Genomic DNA, 17,730 nt, shown 5'->3' on the forward strand with positions numbered 1-17,730 from the left:
TTTTCAATTTTATTTATTTATTTTTATTTATTTTTGCTTGCGTTGGGTCTTCGTTGCTGCACGCGGGCTTTCTCTAGTTGCGGCGAGCGGGGGGCTACTCTTCGTTGCGGTGTGCGGGCATCTCATCGCGGTGGCTTTTCTTTGTTGCGGAGCTTGGGCTCTAGGTGCACGGGCTTCAGTAGTTGTGGCTCACGGGCTCTAGAGCGCAGGCTCATTAGTTGGGGCGCACGGGCTTAGTTGCTCCACGGCATGTGGGATCTTCCCGGACCAGGGCTCGAACCCGTGTCCCCTGCATTGGCAGGCGGATTCTTAACCACTGCGCCACCAGGGAAGTCCCTGAATGAATTAATTTGAAAAACAGTTCATGCCCTGGTTGTGAAAAACATAAGCTTCTCGTTACCATCTCACATGGCAAAGTCAGCCATCCCCATGGAGTCCAAGATAGGAATTTAACTTCTCTTGCCGTTCATTGCAACAAGCTGCTCTTCAGCCTTGCCTTCTGAAATGCTCAGTTTCAAACAACAGTTGCACATACTGGCCTTTGCACACTAACTGTCCTCGAGCACCCAGTATCCGTATCTGCCCTCGGGACCCGGCATTTATAGTTCCCTGGGGAGAATATTCTCAGTCAGTGCTAAAAACACAGGGCACAATGATGGAAGTGAAGGCAGCAGCCCTTTCAACAAGATAGAGAAGATGCTCTTAGAAAAATGGGCATAAAATCTAGATACTTCCTGGCCAGGAGCAAGAGGGGGGGAAAGAATCTCGCAATCACCCCCCCTCCTACGTAGCTGTGCGACTAGGTGGATGAAGATTATTAAAGCCAAAGCTATGGCCAAGTAGTACTTCTGTCACTTGCTTCTTTAAATTATTTTTTCTCCCTTTCCTCCCTCAATCCCTGCTCTCATCCACCCACTAGGATCTTTTTTTTTTTTTCTTTTCTTTTTTTTTTTGGCAGTCTTTAAGGAAAAGCAGTTAAAAGAAAAAGAACTGGAATTTACATAACACCTTTCTTCCAAGATACTAAAAGCAGTTCCCCCATCTATAATTTGTCCTCACAACAATCCTCTGAACAGGCCTATTATTATGATTATTACCGTTATGATTGTTATTATTATATCCATTTTTCAATCACATCGCTTGCTGCTGAGACTTTTGGCTACCACCTCATTTATTGAACAATCTCATGCCCCTCAGCCTATGTATAAAAAAGGTTTCAACTGCCACCTCCCACTTGTGATTGTGCCACGTATTCCATCACAGTCTCTGGCCCTTTGTTTAATTTTATCGTTTAAAAATATATTAAATTCTTGTATTGAGCGAGCACTGCAGAGCTGGTGAGCGGAAGGTGGAGTCAGCGCTGAAAGAGAGCAGAATCGAACATAAATATCTTCGGAACTAAGAGGGAAATGGAAAGCAGCTCTCAAGGCAAATTGACTTGAATTGCGTAAGAATGTGATTTTTTTTTTCAAGAATTGTCTCGGGATATGAACTACACTTTCTAACAGCTTCAACTTGGCAGATGACACTACCTGTCTCTTTCTAGTCTCTTCCAAGCTTGCAGGCTCCAAATTTGTGTTGGCTTCAAATTTTCTAATGTTTTCAAAGTGTTTCCAGCTTACCGAATTCCTCTGATCATCTTACATAACCCATGACAGCAGCGCCTCCATGACAATGACCCCGAGATGGCATAAGGCACTGGTAAATGGTCTCTTGTAATTGCCCCAACAGTCTGTTCCTTCCATGGCCCAGCCCCCAATTTATTTTTAACATGGAGAGATTTCATTTAGCAAACCAGATGTTGAGTCTGATATTTTCCCCCCTTTCTTCTTCTCTTACTCATATTCATTGTCCCATCAAACTCTCATTCTTCTCTCTACATAATAGCTATCATACTATTAGATAGAGGCTGTATCAGTCAGCTATTGCTTCATAACAAATAACCACAAGATCTCAGTGTCTTATAACAACAAACGTTTCTATTTTTTTATTGTGGTAAAATATATATAATGTAAAATTTGCCACGTTAACCACTTTTAAGTGTACAGTTCAGAGGTATTCATTATTCTCACAGTGTTGTGTAACCATCACTACTACTCATTTCCAAAACTTTCATCACCCCAAACAGAAACTCTGGACCCGTTAGGCAAAAACTCTCCATTCCTCTCCACTCTTAGCCCCTGGTCACCTCAGTCTACTTTCTGCCTGTATGAAACTGCCTATTCCAGTTATTTCACAAAAGTGGAATCATATAATATTTGTCCTTTGTGTCTGGAAGTAAGCATTTCTTTCTCATGCATCTGAAAACTGGTTGGGGAGGGCCTGCCTGGAAGAGGCAGGATCAGTTCAGGACTACACCGCAAGTCTCTCATCCTCTTTGGACCGGGGGCTAGCTTGGGTATGGTATGCACATGGCAATGGAGAGCATGAGTAGGCAAGCAGGAACACGCAAGGCCTCTAAAAGTGTAGGCTCTGACCTGGCATTCTGTACCTCCTTCCGTTGGCCAAAGCCAGGCATTGGCCAAGCCCAAAGTCTAGGGTCAGGGAAGTAAATGCTACCACTTTCCAACCATGTGACTTTATTAAAAGTGCTGTAACCTTTCTGAGCCTCATTTCCTTATCAGCAAAGTGAGGATAATAGTATTACCTAGCTCCTAGGGTGTTGTGATTATTACTGAATTGCTCTACATTTGCAATATAAAATTGCAAACAATATTATTGTCATTCTTAAAACGTGAAGAATAGAAAAGCAACAAAATCCAATAAACCTTTGTTCTCTAAGTTAGACGAGGATGCTGGACACCTTCATGGAAACTCAAAATTGGATTTAGAATTGCAGACTAAGGCTTATTGGAATTTGATGAAGCAGTAGCAATCATTTTATCCATTGGTTTTCCTATTGCTTTTAGCAGTAGAACCCTTTCTTCAACAGAAACCTAACCCACAGTCCCAATGCATAAAGCAGTGGAGGATTTCTGGTTGAAAAGACACAGGAGTGTCCAGAGCTCTTCCCACTGACACGTGTCCCTGTCTCAGAAGGATTGCATGGAGCACAGTTTGGAAACCACTACTTTAGTCCAAGCTCCCTCCTCTTCCAGATGAAAGAAGTGAAGCCTGGTGGGGTGATGCGATTTGCCCCAAATCATATGAGAAATAGAAGCTTCTTATAAGTACTAATAATACTCATCACCCTTAGAAGCATTACCAGGGCTGCCGAAATGCCACTCTGGTGCCTTCTAAGTTTTGTGCTTGTAGACCCGTATCAGAATTTCCACAGAACAACTTAACAATTAAGGACATTGGATTTAGAATCTATGTTCTGGTTCTGCCGGTTACTGAGTGTGTGAACTGGGACCTTTTAAGTGATCTCTCTGAACCTCAGCTTTCTCATCTCTAAAATGGACATGACAACACCTTCTTTACTGGGTTATTGGGAAGCTTGAATTAGGGAACACAAGTAACATAAGTAGTACAATGTTTGGCATGTGGTAATCATTTCGGACATAGCTCTTAATTTAGTTCTTATTTTATGATTGTTGGTGTTATTCAAAGTTTTTGCCAGTTTTCTATGCACTTGGGCACAGTGAATACATTTGGGGAAATACTGAAACAGTATTACTTACAATCTTTAGAAACCATATTATTTTAGAAAAATATAGTATTTCTTAATTTGAGGGATAAACTAGAAAAATTTGTTTTCAAGAGACTGGGCTGCTGCAAGGTTTGTACAACGTAATTTCTTGTCCCTGGACACCATTTCTATCTCTGTTTGCCTTCCAACAATCGGATCCAGCTGGCCAAACTGCCCCCTTCCTTTAGAATAAGATAGGCATCATGCTAAAATTTTGGAGGAGGATCATCTTGGTAGTCCTTGGGGAAATATCTCTAGCTAAGCATCTAGAAGAGCATCGTCCAACAGATCATTCTGCAGTGATGGAATATGATAGCCTGTAATTGTGGCGATTGAGCACTTAAAATGTGGCTGGTGTAACAGAGGAATTGGATTTTAATTTTATTTTATTTTACTTAGTGAATTTAAATGTAAATAGCCATTGGTTTAGAGAGTTCTTCAGATGTTCTGAGCCAACTAGAATGCTTTTGGAAATTTTGGTATTGGACTCTTCAAGTAACACATCCCTGAAGATATAGACCGGCAGAAAGAGGATGGGAAGAATGCTTTCATACTGGAAGCAAGTCAAGCAGCCAGAAATGAATGAGAGGATGTAGATTAACCCTCTCCTTTCCAAAGACGTCATGGTGAGCTGTTACGAACCTCTCACCAGGACTTTGGGACTCCCAATACTTTTAATAGAGTTTGTACTATTTAGCCTGGGCCTGTTGCATGTTGCATGCTTGTGCCTTCTTGCACCCCTCACTCAGCTGACAAAGCTTTAACTACTTCTTAAGTAACTTTAAGACATTCTTCTCCAAACCCTCCTTTGTGAGACATAAATTGATCGCTTATTCAAAGTGATGTCTTTCAGTCATAATGGCACTTTCTCCACATGCCCTCAAGAGTATGTGTGTAGATGGCAGCATGTATTGATGGATCGCAGCTTGTTCCAATAGCCGGCAGAATAGAAGGAGCTCAGTCAGACACTGAGAAAGAGTAAAAGAATAAGGTAAAGGAAGACAATTAGAACCAATAGAATTAAAGAGATACAGATATCACGAGATCTGGAAGGAATGACGTAGCCACATAAAACAGGGTGTTGGCCTGAACACACGCATACCCTATGACCCGGCAGTTCCACTCCTAGGAATATGCCAAACAATAATGCATACATATATTCACCAAAAGACACATACAAGACTGATGTTAATGGCAATGCAACTCTTTACAGCCTCCAATTGAAAATCACCCAAATGTCCATCAGTGGTAAAATGGATAAGGAAATTGTGGTACATTCACACAATGGCACGTGACGACTTAGATGTATCTCAGACACAACGCTGAGTAAAAGAAGAAAGGAAAACAAATAGTTTATGTGATTATATTAATATAAGTTCCCAGTGGGGATCAAACTATTCTATGGTGTCAGAAGCCAGGATGGTGGTTATCCTTGGGGGCAGGGGGGTTACATCTTATGTAGCCCGGGGTTTCTCAGTCTCAGCATTGCTGACATTTGGGCAGAAAATTCTTTGTTTTGGGGGTCTGTCCTGTGCGTTGTAGGATATTTAGCAGCATACCTGCCCTCTACCCACTAGATGCCAGCAACAGCCACCCTCCAATTGTGCCAAACAAAAATGTCTCCAGCCATTGCTAAATACCCCCTACGGGGCAAAATCATTCCCCATTGAAAATCACTGCTGTATCCCAAATGCCTTTCACCTGCTAGATACTCAATAAATACTTATTGAAGGAATGTATGAGGCAAGAGCTGTTTAGTATCACACAGGTGTATAAAATAATTTAATTTTTATCCCAAGAGATCCTGCTGCCCTTTATGAATCTTAAATATAAGTACCAGTTTCATCCATTAGTTAAAGATTAAGTAATTCAAAGGCCAAAGGCAATATTCATTCAGCAAAAAATGAATTAAATGGACAAAAAATTTAGGTCAAACCAAAAACAAATATTATATGCCAATAAAACTCTCTTAGTAGCAGTTTCTAAGTCAGAGTGCCTAACCTGGAATTTTACTGCAAAGGTTTAAAAAATACAATAAAATAAAGGGCTTGAAATGAGACAATTTCATTAAAATGTTAATTTTGATAATCACTGCATCATTTATATGGATTTTAACCGAATAGCTTAATATTCTTCACAAAGAAAACCACAGCCTAAGCCTTAAATGCATTCAGTAAAATGTGAATTAGACTTTTCAAAGAACTTTGGTCTCTCCCTAGGTTTATATTCAAGTCATTGGTTGTATGTAAGCTATTTAATTCTACACCTAAAATTACAATGTGCTTTAATCCTTTCTCTGCAAAGTTCAAATACATACCCCACAAGGCACCGCCAATTGTGCCCTTAAAATTCTTCTTTGTAGTGAAGCATTTTTGATCCAAGACTCTGAGCGGGTCTTTTCCTCTCCCTTAAGTTTGTAGCTCTTTTCCCCGTCACCCCAATCTCCAAAAGCCCATAATTAATGTTACAGCTGTGCTAGCCCCACCTCCGGCAGTTAGAGCGTCCTTTTCCACACTTCCACATGTTTGTATGACAGGTATTTTTTTTAAAGTGTGGGTATCCATTCCAGTATCCTGGGGAATCATAAGGCTGGATACTTTCCCTTCCTCAATAAGGGAGACATGTTCAGTTTCAAAACCATTTGACTCCTTCGATTGCCTGTTTTTAAAAAACATAATTTTCAGACTCTTTACGGACAGATGATGTTGCAGTTTTCTACTGCCACCCAACAAATGTCATGGCCTAACCAAACAGTTTCTTATCTCATGAGGCTGTGGGTTGACTGGACTCATTCACATGGTTCTCACTGCTGTCGCTCTTGTGGCTGCAGTTCAATGACAGCTGGAGCTGGAGCTGGAGCCGTATAAAGGCTTATTTGGACTGGATATCCAAGGTGGCTTTTTCACGCACGTGTTGTCGCCTGGACTTAGACAGCTGACGCCACTGCAGCTGGCCAGGCCAATCTCCCTCTCCCCGTGCTGCTTCTCCCCAGGGCCAGCTTCCTCACAACATGGGGCTCACAGGGTTGTTGGACTTAAATGGCAGCTGGCTTCTTGCAGAGTGAACGTTCCAAGATACCCATGTGGACACTGCAAGGCTTCTAGATTTCTTCTAACCAAGGCCTGGAAGTCATGCAGTGTCACTTCTACAATATTCTGTTTGTCAAAAGTAAGTCACAGAACTAGTCCAGATTCAGCAGGAGAAGACTACACAAAGATGTGAGTACCAAAAGGTATAATTCATTGAGGGCCATCTTTGGAGCCTCTGTATCACAGATGGGAAAAGATGAACAGTACGATCATACAGTTGTTCAGGGTGAACTCTTTAACATATTACTTAGTAAGTAATAAATTCTCCTTTCCTTAAATTCTCATCATTTTCTCTTTGGCTACCAAACTTGTCTCACTTCAGATCTGTTAGTATTTGCTTAACATATTTAGGTGCTCTGATATTAGGTGCATATATATTTATAATTATTATATCTTCTTAATGAATTGACCCTTTTATCATTATAGTAACCTTCTTTGTTTCTTGTTACCATTTTGGACTTAAAGTCTATTTTGTCTGATATGAGTATACCTACCCTGCTCTCTTTTGGTTTCTACTTGCACGGAATATCGTTTTCCCTTCCTTTACTTTGAGCCTATGTGTGTCCTTCAAGCTGAAGTTCATCTCTTGTAGGCAGCATATAGTTGCATCAGCAGTATCACCCCTCACTCAAGGGGAAAATGGTAGTGGGAGAGACCTCGTCTGTCCAATAGGTAGAAGGCAAGCCAGTGCTCCTGGACAAGTGAATTCTTTGATTCATCTCCTCTGTCTTTGTTGCCCTGATGACTATGATGGCTTCATTATGCCCATTTTCTTTCTCAGCATCCCTTGAACCTAAGTGAAAAATGACAAATAACCCTGTTCCTCTTCTTTGCAGTTATCGAAGCAAAGTAAGGTTCAGCAACAATGGGGAGAGTGCAAATGTTTCATGAAGTCCATGACAGATCACACTTAGCCGTAATGTGTTGACCTTGTTTGCATGCTTGATTGTGTGTTAGCTGTTTCCATTCTCTCCAGCTAACGGCTACAGTACCTGTTAGGAATTGATACAGTGGATAATTGCAGTCTCTGTTTAGAACAGTGGAAAGGTCAACTGCATTAAACCTCCATTTCAAGTAGTCCTGTGGTGACTTTTCTAAAAAGGAGGGGCAACATTCTTTCCTCCAGCTTTGCCAGCAGTTGGCTAGGCTGACTTTATATTATGGCTCGGCATCAGAAATCTCTGTGTTCTTTTCACATCTCCAGGTTCAGGTAGGAAGAGAAAATAGAAGGCGTCCCAGTGGCTTCATAATACCCTACAATTGCAGAAAGGTTCTACTGAGCAAAGAGTCATTGGAGAAATGCTGTTAATCTGTTCTTATTTACATAAACAGCGGCTGTCCACCAGCAGAGAGTTTAAGGGCTGAAATGCACCAGCTTGCAGAAAAGAATATTTTTCTAATCTCTTCGAAGAACTCTGAAGTTCAGTTAGAAGAAAGACCCTTATGTGTGCACGCATTTGCCTTAGAAGTGGGAGTTCAAACACCCTTTCACTGTGCCTTACCACCTTTCTTTCCAAATAAAAATACCACACATCAGTCTTTCGAGTTTTGTTAGGATGTCATTTTACAGTTCACAAAATTCTTTCATATATCGCCTTAAATTACCTCTTTATTTTGCCTTTTAAAAGCCTAACCTTTCAGCCTTCATGAATTGATTCCTTCTACTTGTGAAGTTTAAAATCGTTTCGTTAACTTGTTTGGAGTTTTTTTAAAGCAAGACTCTTGAATTTTGACGTAAAATATATTCTTTATATTTTAGCGTTTTTTTGTTTATGCTTCATTCTGTTCTGTTTTCCCAGTCTCTAAGGAAATCTCATTGCTCTTCACAACGTAAATTCATATTGATCTCTGAGTTACTGAAGGGAATCTGTTTAGTCGGTCTAGAAGGGAAGTATACAATAGCGCATGCCAATGTGATTATGTATTGCAATATTAAGATCATATAAAGGGCTTCCCTGGTGGCGCAGTGGTTAAGAATCTGCCTGCCAATGCAGGAGACATGGGTTCGAGCCCTCATCTGGGAAGATCCCACGTGCCGCGGAGCGGCTAGGCCTGTGTGCCACAAGTACTGAGCCTGCGCTCTAGAGCCCGTGTGCCACATGTACTGAGCCTGCGTGACACAACTACTGAAGCCCGCGCACCTGGAGCCCGTGCTCCTCAACAAGAGAAGCCACTGCAATGAGAAGCCCACGCACCGCAACAAGGAGTAGCCCTCGCTCGCCGCAACTAGAGAAAAGCCCACGCACAGCAACAAAGACCCAATGCAGCTATAAATAAATAAATAAATAAATAAATAAATAAATTTATTTATTTATTAAAAAAAAAAGATCATGTAAATATGAAGTGGGAAAGTCAGTTTAAGAAAGGTGCCAAGCTATCCTGCTCTAAGAGAAAGCAAACACCAACTTTAGCTTCATTGTTGAAAGGGATTTTAATACTGAAAGCCTCGTTAGAATCTGAGGTTATTCATTTGCCACAACAGAATCCCATCCAATGAAATTTTAAAATGGGATGTGGTGCCGAAGGATGCCCTGCAAGCCCTGATGCTGGGTGTCCCAAACATGTTTCAAGGGACTTACCATCAAAAAATAAAAGACTTTTGTTAAAGGAATGAAGAGAGAGGAATTCAAGGCAAATTTGATAGGAGTGGTTTAGGGTAGGTTAGACTGTATCTTCCTCTGCAGGTCAGCACTGTGATACAGGGATTAAAATGATGTTTTTCTCAAATTAAACCATTTAAAAAATATTGGCACTCTAATTTGAAATTGCTCTTTAAAAGTAGAAAATTCACTTGGCATTTATTATGAAATAATACTTCTCTAAATGTGCTTCCAACTGGATTTTTTTTCAAGTCCCTAGCTGTTTTAAGGCCTCATAAAAAGAAGTTATCTGATTACTTGAATGTGCCATCTTTCATTCTGAATTCTAATCTTCCTGTTGAGGCTCTTTTTAAATGGCTTAGGTCTTCTTTTTTTCCTCCTAGGATCTTAGGGTTAGGAATTCTAAGGAATCCAAAACATTATGGAGTTAATTGTTCTCGTCTGGCAGGTTATAATTAAATAATTATAGGCAAGAGAAAATGGAAGAAAAACATATCCCCAGTCCTAATGTTAAATAACATATTGGAATGTTTTATTTCAATTCAGATAACTTCATTTACTCCTTAAGTGGTAAAATTAAAATCAAGATAGGTTATGTTTCAGGCAAGTTACAGGGAATTACTATAGACACAAAGAATTTAAATGCTGTAAATATAATAGACGTATTTTGAAAAATGGTTCCCATTTTCAAATTAAACAAGGTATACTGATCAATGCTTCTTCCTGACATTCTTGACAGAAAAAAATTCTGTGTAAGGTGAAGTCATGGGTGGACACTACTTTTGAGATACTTGTAGGTTAATTGGCTATGATCCTTTCTTTGTTGGTGTGGCAGACAGAATCTAAGATGGCCCCATGGATGATCCCTGCCTCCTGATGTTCATAACTTTGTGTATTTCCTTCTCTTTTAATATGGGTGGGACCTGTGACTTGCTTCTAACCAACAGAATATGGCAAAGGTGATGGAATATCACTTCCATGATTATGATTGTGTTACCTAAGATTATACGTTCCATCCATCTTGCCAAAGGAGTCCCTCTCCTTTGATCGTTTTTTAAAGCAAGTTGCCATGTTGAGGGGGCACATGTGGCAAGGAACTGAGGATGACCTCTAGCCAACTGCCAGCAAGGAACTGAGGCCCTTGGTCCAACAATCCCAAAAGGAATTTAATCCTGCCAAAAACCACAGGAAATGGATCCTTCCCAACTGAGCTTTCAGATGAGACCTCAGCCCTGGGCAACACTTGATTGTGGTCTCATCAGAGAACTTGAAAAAGATGACCAAGTTAAATCATACTCATCTGTCTGCTTCATAGAACGTGTGGGATAATAAATGTGTGTTGTTTTAAGCTGCTAAGTTTATGGTAATTTGTTATGCAGCACTAAATAACTAAAGAAGCTAGCTTCTGTGATAGGACAGAGTAATGATCCCCTAAAGACGTCCACATCCTAATCCCCAGAGCCTGTAACTTTGCAGGTGTGATTCAGTTAAGGATAGAGCAATTTTCCTAGATTATCCAGCTGGACGCAATGTAATCACAAGGGCCCATATAGGTGAAAGAGGAAGGCAGGAGAGTCAGGGAGAAATTTGAAGATGCTACTTTGCCTGGGTTTTGAAGATGGAGGAAGGGGCCATGAACCAAGGAATACAGGAAGTCTTCAGAATCTGGAAAGGGTTCCAGAATGAATGCAGCCCTATTGACACCTTGATTTTAGCCTAGAGAGGCCCATTTCAGACTTTTGACCACCAGACTTGTAAGATAACAAATCTGTGCTGTTTTAAGCCACTAAGTTGTGGCAATTTATTACAGCAACAGTAGGAAGCTAATGCACTCCATGCTTATTTTGTTAGCATCTAAGATGAATAATGAGTCCTCCTCCAGGGGCTTGTCTGCTCCTAACAGACTGCACTGGAGCTGTGAATATTTTCTTCTTTTTCCAGAAATGAACAAATAAATACGGTGCCATTGAGCATTGCTCTAGGGAAAATGAGCATTTTTTCCACAGCCTTGTGGGCACATCCATCCTACCACCTCATACCCCTCATTCTTGCATTTACCTTTTTACTGTTTCTTCTTCAGGTTCTAAGCACGGACTGTCTTAGTCAAGGATTGTTTGGACTCAAATAATGTGATCTATTCAAGTCAGTTTAAGTAAAGAGAAATTGGGGATAAGTGTAGCAAGTAGGTCTCAGAGGAAGGAATCGTAAAGCAACTGTTCTTTTCCCCCATTGCCCATTCAGAAGAGCTCTCCAGGGCCAGGTCTTCATTAAAATCTCAGGCAGGTCTGCAAATGTATTGAGCAGGTTCAGAAAGTTTCTCCAGTCACTTGGACACTTGTAATCACAACAACCTGTAATCTGTAATTAAAATGTTCAATTGTCATGTAATAGTCAAAACTGCCAACTCCACAGAATTTCTCCCTTGCCCCTATTTCCGGCCTGGGAAGCCTGCACTGGGTTAAGGGGCATTCCCCAACATTCTTGTCTAGCTTTGGCTCCTTCCACATTGAAATGAGGCCAGGACAGTGAGGTAAAAAGCAGGTAAGTTCTCACTCGATTGGCACCAAGGTAATCCGACATTGGTTTCCTCTGTCCATGGAAGATCATGTAGGTTGACTTGTGGACACATTTGTAGATTTCTGGAAGACTTCTCTTTTGAGTTGTTCCAACTGCAGTTCCCTTGAGTCAGATGGTACCCAACGGCTGGCTATGTCCAGCACTGCTTAGCTTCTACATCTTTCTACTAAGGCCCTCCTGCCCCTGGAAGAAGCTCAGTTGAGCAATGCCTTCATTAAATGACCCCAGGGCACCATTTCTACCGTGTCGTCCAGATATCGTCCACAGGAATTGCACACTTAAGGCCTGTCTCAGTGGAAGGGTAATAATTTTGCAAATATAGCCTCTGCTCTTTGGGCATGTGCTGCTTCCAGAGGCCTCTCCCTGTTACCATTTTTTAAAATTAAGTCATGATTAAGACCCCAAGATGAATAAGAGTCCCAAACTGTGGTTTTTAATACCCCCTTTGAAAGTATGTAGCACCCTGTTTTGGCATGTAGGGGTGATTGGCATGAGGCCTCAGTCATTGTAGCGCCCTGTAACATATGAACACTTGTAGCTTCTATCTTTCTTTCCCTCTAGGATTGGAATCCTAAGGGACCCAAAGCATTGTGGCTTTAATTCTTCTTGTCTGGCAAGTAATAATTAAGTACTTGTAGATGAGAGAAAAGAGAGATAAAAGCCCATTCCCAGGACTGATGATAGATATAATACTGAGATATTTTACATTAGCTGTTTTACTGATGTAAAATGGTGCGCAAACAGCCCTCAGGAATGGTGGGAACCAGGCCCGCTCAGGGGACCCCTGGCATCTGTAACCTTTACTCTTTCTTATTCAGTCATGAATGTGACTCGGCTCCCAACTCTCTTTGTCTGTGTCTCTTAGTTCTGCTTCTGGAGAGGGGACATCTGATGGCCTCATTCCAGCACTCGGGTCCAATCAGCTGTGCCCTGACGATGAGTTCTGGGCCCATTGCCTGCTGCTGAGGGCTCTGGGGGCAGCCTTGGGTAGAGCAGGCCAGGCAGGACAAACAGGCCCACACCGCGGCTGCCACACTCTGATTCCTCCTGCCGCATCATTCCACGACACTCCATCCCTACATTCACACGCCCACCCTCCTAGAGCTGGACGCCCACCTTGCCTCCACTGCTTCACTTCCATGCCTTCCACGGCAGGGAACATCTTCATCCTCATTCCCTTAAAGGCTAGTGGCAGAATTTCTTTGTGATGTAAACCAGAGTGGAATGCCCGGGTCATAGTGCTCGTGGCGCTGAAGTTTGCCTAGGGGTGCCAGATTGCTCCCCAGAACTGCTACACGGGGCTCCATGGCCACCAGCAAAGCAAGATCATTCATCCCATCCACTGGGAATTCTCATTTGATTACACTGTCGCGCTATTAGTGCTTCTAATGGGAACACTGTCTGCCACTCCAATTATTGGGGCTTTCTGCCAGCCCTTGGCAACTAAGAATTGATGGGATCAGACGGGCCCTCCCCACCATCACCATCAGTTCTGATTCAATTCTTCCTCCAGCTCTTGAATTCTAGTCCTCTTTCTCCTCTCCATTGATTTCTCTTCTTCGCTGCCCTGACTCCTTCGGTCAGGGGCCACCCCTACCGCCGCTGGGGCAAGTCACATGGTCCTCCCCAGGCAAGGGGCTTATAGTAAGGGGCTGAAGAGCACTTAATGCTAGAAGTGCAATTTGTCGTGGCTTCTCCAAGAGAACAGCACTGCCACAGATCCCCTTCGCTTTAGTCATTTGGGCAGGAAATCACAAAAGCAGGTAATTAATTACCTCCTAAAGTAAAAAAAGTCAGCTCCCCCTCAACAAAATGGCAAGTGACCTTTCTCCTACTCAGGATAAAAAAGGAACAAAGGAAGGAAGGAAGAAAAACTATTATAACCCATAATATGATTTTTCCCCAAGGGTTCGAGTTATTTGAAAGGTTTGGGTTACTTGGGGGAAATTAAATAAACCATTAGATTACACTGTTCTGCTTTTGGCCACACAGTGTTCCCTATGGTGAACAGTATTTCCCAATGAGCGCCCATCTGAAATGTTTATCGGCCCAAGGTCGTAGGCATTGTTACTGCAGCCTTAGAAAGCCACATGGTATGGGAAGTCACATTTGCTGGGATACTGTTTTTACATAAGAAACCTACAGTGACATTTTTCTTTCATGATGCTAAGAAGATACTGACATTCAATGAATTGATAGAATTTTTAAAAATCTATCCCCTTCCAGAAAATTACACAGACATTTTAAGCGGCTAAAGGAAAATCGGAAGGGGAGAATCAATTTTGAGAGACCGAGTTGATGCTTTTAAAATCCAATCTTCCCTCAGCGAGTTTTATTTTAGGGCTCTGCTGTTTGGTGTCGCAGATAATATCACCCAATATAAACCGAATAGGAAGCTTTCCACTGGCTGAACATTTGATTCCAGTTTTCTCTGTGGTCTGAAAGCCCACTTGTGAGCCTTTTGATTCTCTGCCCTGGGAGCCCAAGGAACATTCGCCAACATCACACATTTTGTTTTAAAAGAGCACCGTCACCGCTAGAGTCCAGGCTTTGTGCATATCATAAATATTTTTTTTCTCTCTCTTACAGAAGCTGCAAAGAATCGATACTCCTCACTGTCATTCAGCCTTACCCTGTAAGTGTCCTGTGAGTAAAAGTGCCTGTGTGTGATCTCAGATTTCCAGTCTCCTCCTCCCACTCCACTCCAGTGACTAACAGCAGAGAGAAATAACATGCATTCACAGTACCAGTTCCAAGATCTTGGTTATTTGTATTTTTGTACTCCAAGATAGCAGATCCTTCATTGGAGAGAAAAGAAAGTGATGCATTTCCTAAGTAACTTGAAAATCAGCTTTTCAGTCCTATGTGCCTCTCACATCTAGAAATGACACAAAACTCAAGAATTTCCTTGTGATTCTTAAGTTTCCAGCTTAAGCATCACAAGTCTAAAGGGAATATCTAATTGTAGGAAGTTGAAGCATGATTGTTTCTCTTACCCCCATCTAAATGATTTGGTGGAGACATTGGACATTTCAGCGGCCTTGTCAGGAAGGCGGGGAGTGATTAAAATCGTACTGCTTTCAGTTCCCATGATTTTTTTAAAAACAACTTTATTATGGTGTAATTCGCATATCGTAAAATTCACCCATTTCAAGTGTACAAGTCCATTATCTTTATAAAGTCTACTGAGGTGCGCAACCATCACCACCATCCAGTTTGAGAACACGTCCATCACCCCAACTGGATTCCTCATTCCCATTTACAATGAATTCCTTTTCCTACCCTCAGTCCCAAGCAGCCACTAATTTACTATTTATTTATTTCTATAGATTTGCCATTGCTTGTGAATTTCATACATGGTCAGTGAACTAAAAAATACTGAGGCAAATTCCTTCAGATTTTTCCCCAAACATTTACTGTCAATATCTTGTGTGGCCTTCACATGGAGCGGCAGAGATTCCAACCTACTTATGCTTTTATTTTCTTCCCCATGGAGATTTCTACATCAATTCAGAGGCTCTGGCATTTGCCAGTCTCCATCTTCTGATCAAACTCTTCATCTCCCCTGTCCTGGAATTTTCCTGCTAAGCGCTATGGGCTAGTCATTTTAGGCAGGAAAAAAATATGTGTTCAAGCTTGTGATAAGATCACAAATTGAACTAACCAAGACCACGAGTTATGCCATGTAGGGTCATTACTACATATATTAAAAGCACGGTTTAATATTGAATGTTACTTTTAGTCCCAACTCTTTGACACAGCTACACACACACACACGTTTGGATTTGAAATCTAAGGAGACAGCAGGAGGTAAAAGAACCAAGACTTGCGATCTAGTTCCCAGCAGTATAAAAGGCGACTCCCACACCTGCTCTGGACCCCGATTTCCTCATCTGTGTAAGGAGGAGGTCAGGTGGCATCCCGTCCAAGGGCCTTCCTGCTTCACCACCTCGTGACCTGGCGATTCTTTCCATATGAAGTACAGCTCATCTGTTTTTAGATTGTTTCATTTAACCCAGTTGTCACTCACACCTACTTCAAATCTATCCACACTTATTCATTTCTTTGCAATGAACAAATGCATTTGGGTAAAGCCAATGTGAGTGTCTAACATACGCAAGTGATGGACCAACTATAAATTCCTGGCGGAACTACAAGCTTTCATTGTCTTTCCTGAATTCTCTCTTCCTACTTTATAACCTATTAGTAATGCAAGATCAGAACCATTTTACTCCACACCAGGTTATTTTTCCAACATGGGGTCGCATGTTACCCCCAAACAGTAAATTTAGAGGAGTTTTGCATTTAAGTTAAGGGTTTTGTCTTGTTGCTTTGCTTGCTTTTTTTGCCATTTGAGTCTGCATGACTTGTTATTCATATGAATACTCATTACTATCCGTGAATCATGGAACTTCCTTTTAACAGATAACCTGGAATTTTCTAGGAGTTCAACTGGCTCCTGCTTTTGTGCTATATTGAAAGTCAGCATTCAGGAGTGTTGCTTGTTCTTATGGCCAACGGTTGCACCTCTGTTCCCCAGAGTCACTCTCTCCCGACCAGTCATCGTAGATGAATTCTCAACTTTGACCAGCCCTCCTTCCTGAAATGCCCATCACGTACTCCACCCGCCACCTCCTTGGCTCACCAAATCCTTCTCACCTTTCAAGTCTCAGCACAAATTCTAAATGCTACCCCAGAGTTTCTCAACATCAGCACTGTTGGGTTTGGTGACAACCAAAATGTCTCCAGACATTCTCAAATGTTCCCTGGGGACCAAAATCACCCCCACTTGGGAACCAGTGTCCCACACCTAAAGTCTTCCCTTCTTGATCCAGTCCAAAGTGACTTTTTCCTCCTCTGAATTATAAGAGTTGAAACCCCAAAGTTACTTAAATAGATACATTAAATGGAGAGAGGGGTGCACATGGGAAAGGAGACTGTGAAGTTTTACTTATATTTTTGTGTTTGGATTTTCCTACAAGCAAATGGCTTTTTTTTAAAGGTTTTATGTATTTGCTGAACGTTCTTTTGGCAACCAGAATTGACATACAGAAACAGAGGACCCACCAGACCAAAAGAAAGTCTATAAATTCTACTTTTATTACAGACAATAGCATTCAGCATTTTAATTTCTTTGCAACTTACTGGTCAGCATTTTTTTATGTTGTGTTTTTTCTGCATAATAAGATCTGGTCAAGACAGAGAGCCGATGTTTACACCTTTCTGCCATACTCCATGTGTCCCCAGGGCACCCCAACATGACCCAGCCACAGAAATCAATCTCCAGTGAGGCCCAGGTCAAGGGAGCTTGGGAGAAAAGTCTTAGAATTCCCAAAACTCTTTGATAAGAAATAATTCTTAACAGGTTTTTGCCTTCTTATTTTAAGTATTGTGGAGGACTCTCTCTCCACCATTTTTACTTTATTTCTTAGAGAAAAATTGTGGAAGTGCAGAAGGAAATACAGAAGCAGAAAAATATGTGTTGGTAATACTTATCCTCAGAGACAACCAGTGTAAACATTTTGGCCTTTTTCTTTCCAGTCTTTTTGTTCTAATGCCTCGTCAGCAGTTGAGATCATATTACATGTACACTTTTATTCTGCATCTTTTACTTAGTATATCAAGCATTTTCCCGTGTCATCAAGGATTCTATATAAGCATTATATACATGGCTGTAAAACATTACATTGAAGCAAGATTTCCTTAATCAACACCCATCATTAAGCCCACGGTCTCTAATGTGTTTCTATTATAAATAATTCTGCAAAGAACATCTTTGTGTGTAAGTCTTTATCTGTATTTAATAGCTTTTCCTCAGGATTGAATTTTAGAA

At 41.4% G+C, this 17,730-nt stretch overlaps 1 protein-coding gene across 2 annotated transcripts in view; it reads left to right on the forward strand.

The window, feature by feature from the left end:
• Positions 1 to 17,730, forward strand: part of FRMPD4 (FERM and PDZ domain containing 4) — a 176,998-nt gene that overhangs the window by 116,278 nt on the left and 42,990 nt on the right. For both annotated transcript variants that reach the window (XM_036839955.1, XM_036839954.1), the window contains exon 4: positions 14,487 to 14,532. In XM_036839955.1, the coding sequence (XP_036695850.1) occupies positions 14,487 to 14,532 (46 nt within the window). The remainder of the gene's footprint in view (positions 1 to 14,486; positions 14,533 to 17,730) is intronic.

The sequence above is a fragment of the Balaenoptera musculus genome, chromosome X (assembly GCF_009873245.2).
Source record: "Balaenoptera musculus isolate JJ_BM4_2016_0621 chromosome X, mBalMus1.pri.v3, whole genome shotgun sequence".
Taxonomy (NCBI): Eukaryota; Metazoa; Chordata; class Mammalia; order Artiodactyla; family Balaenopteridae; genus Balaenoptera; species Balaenoptera musculus.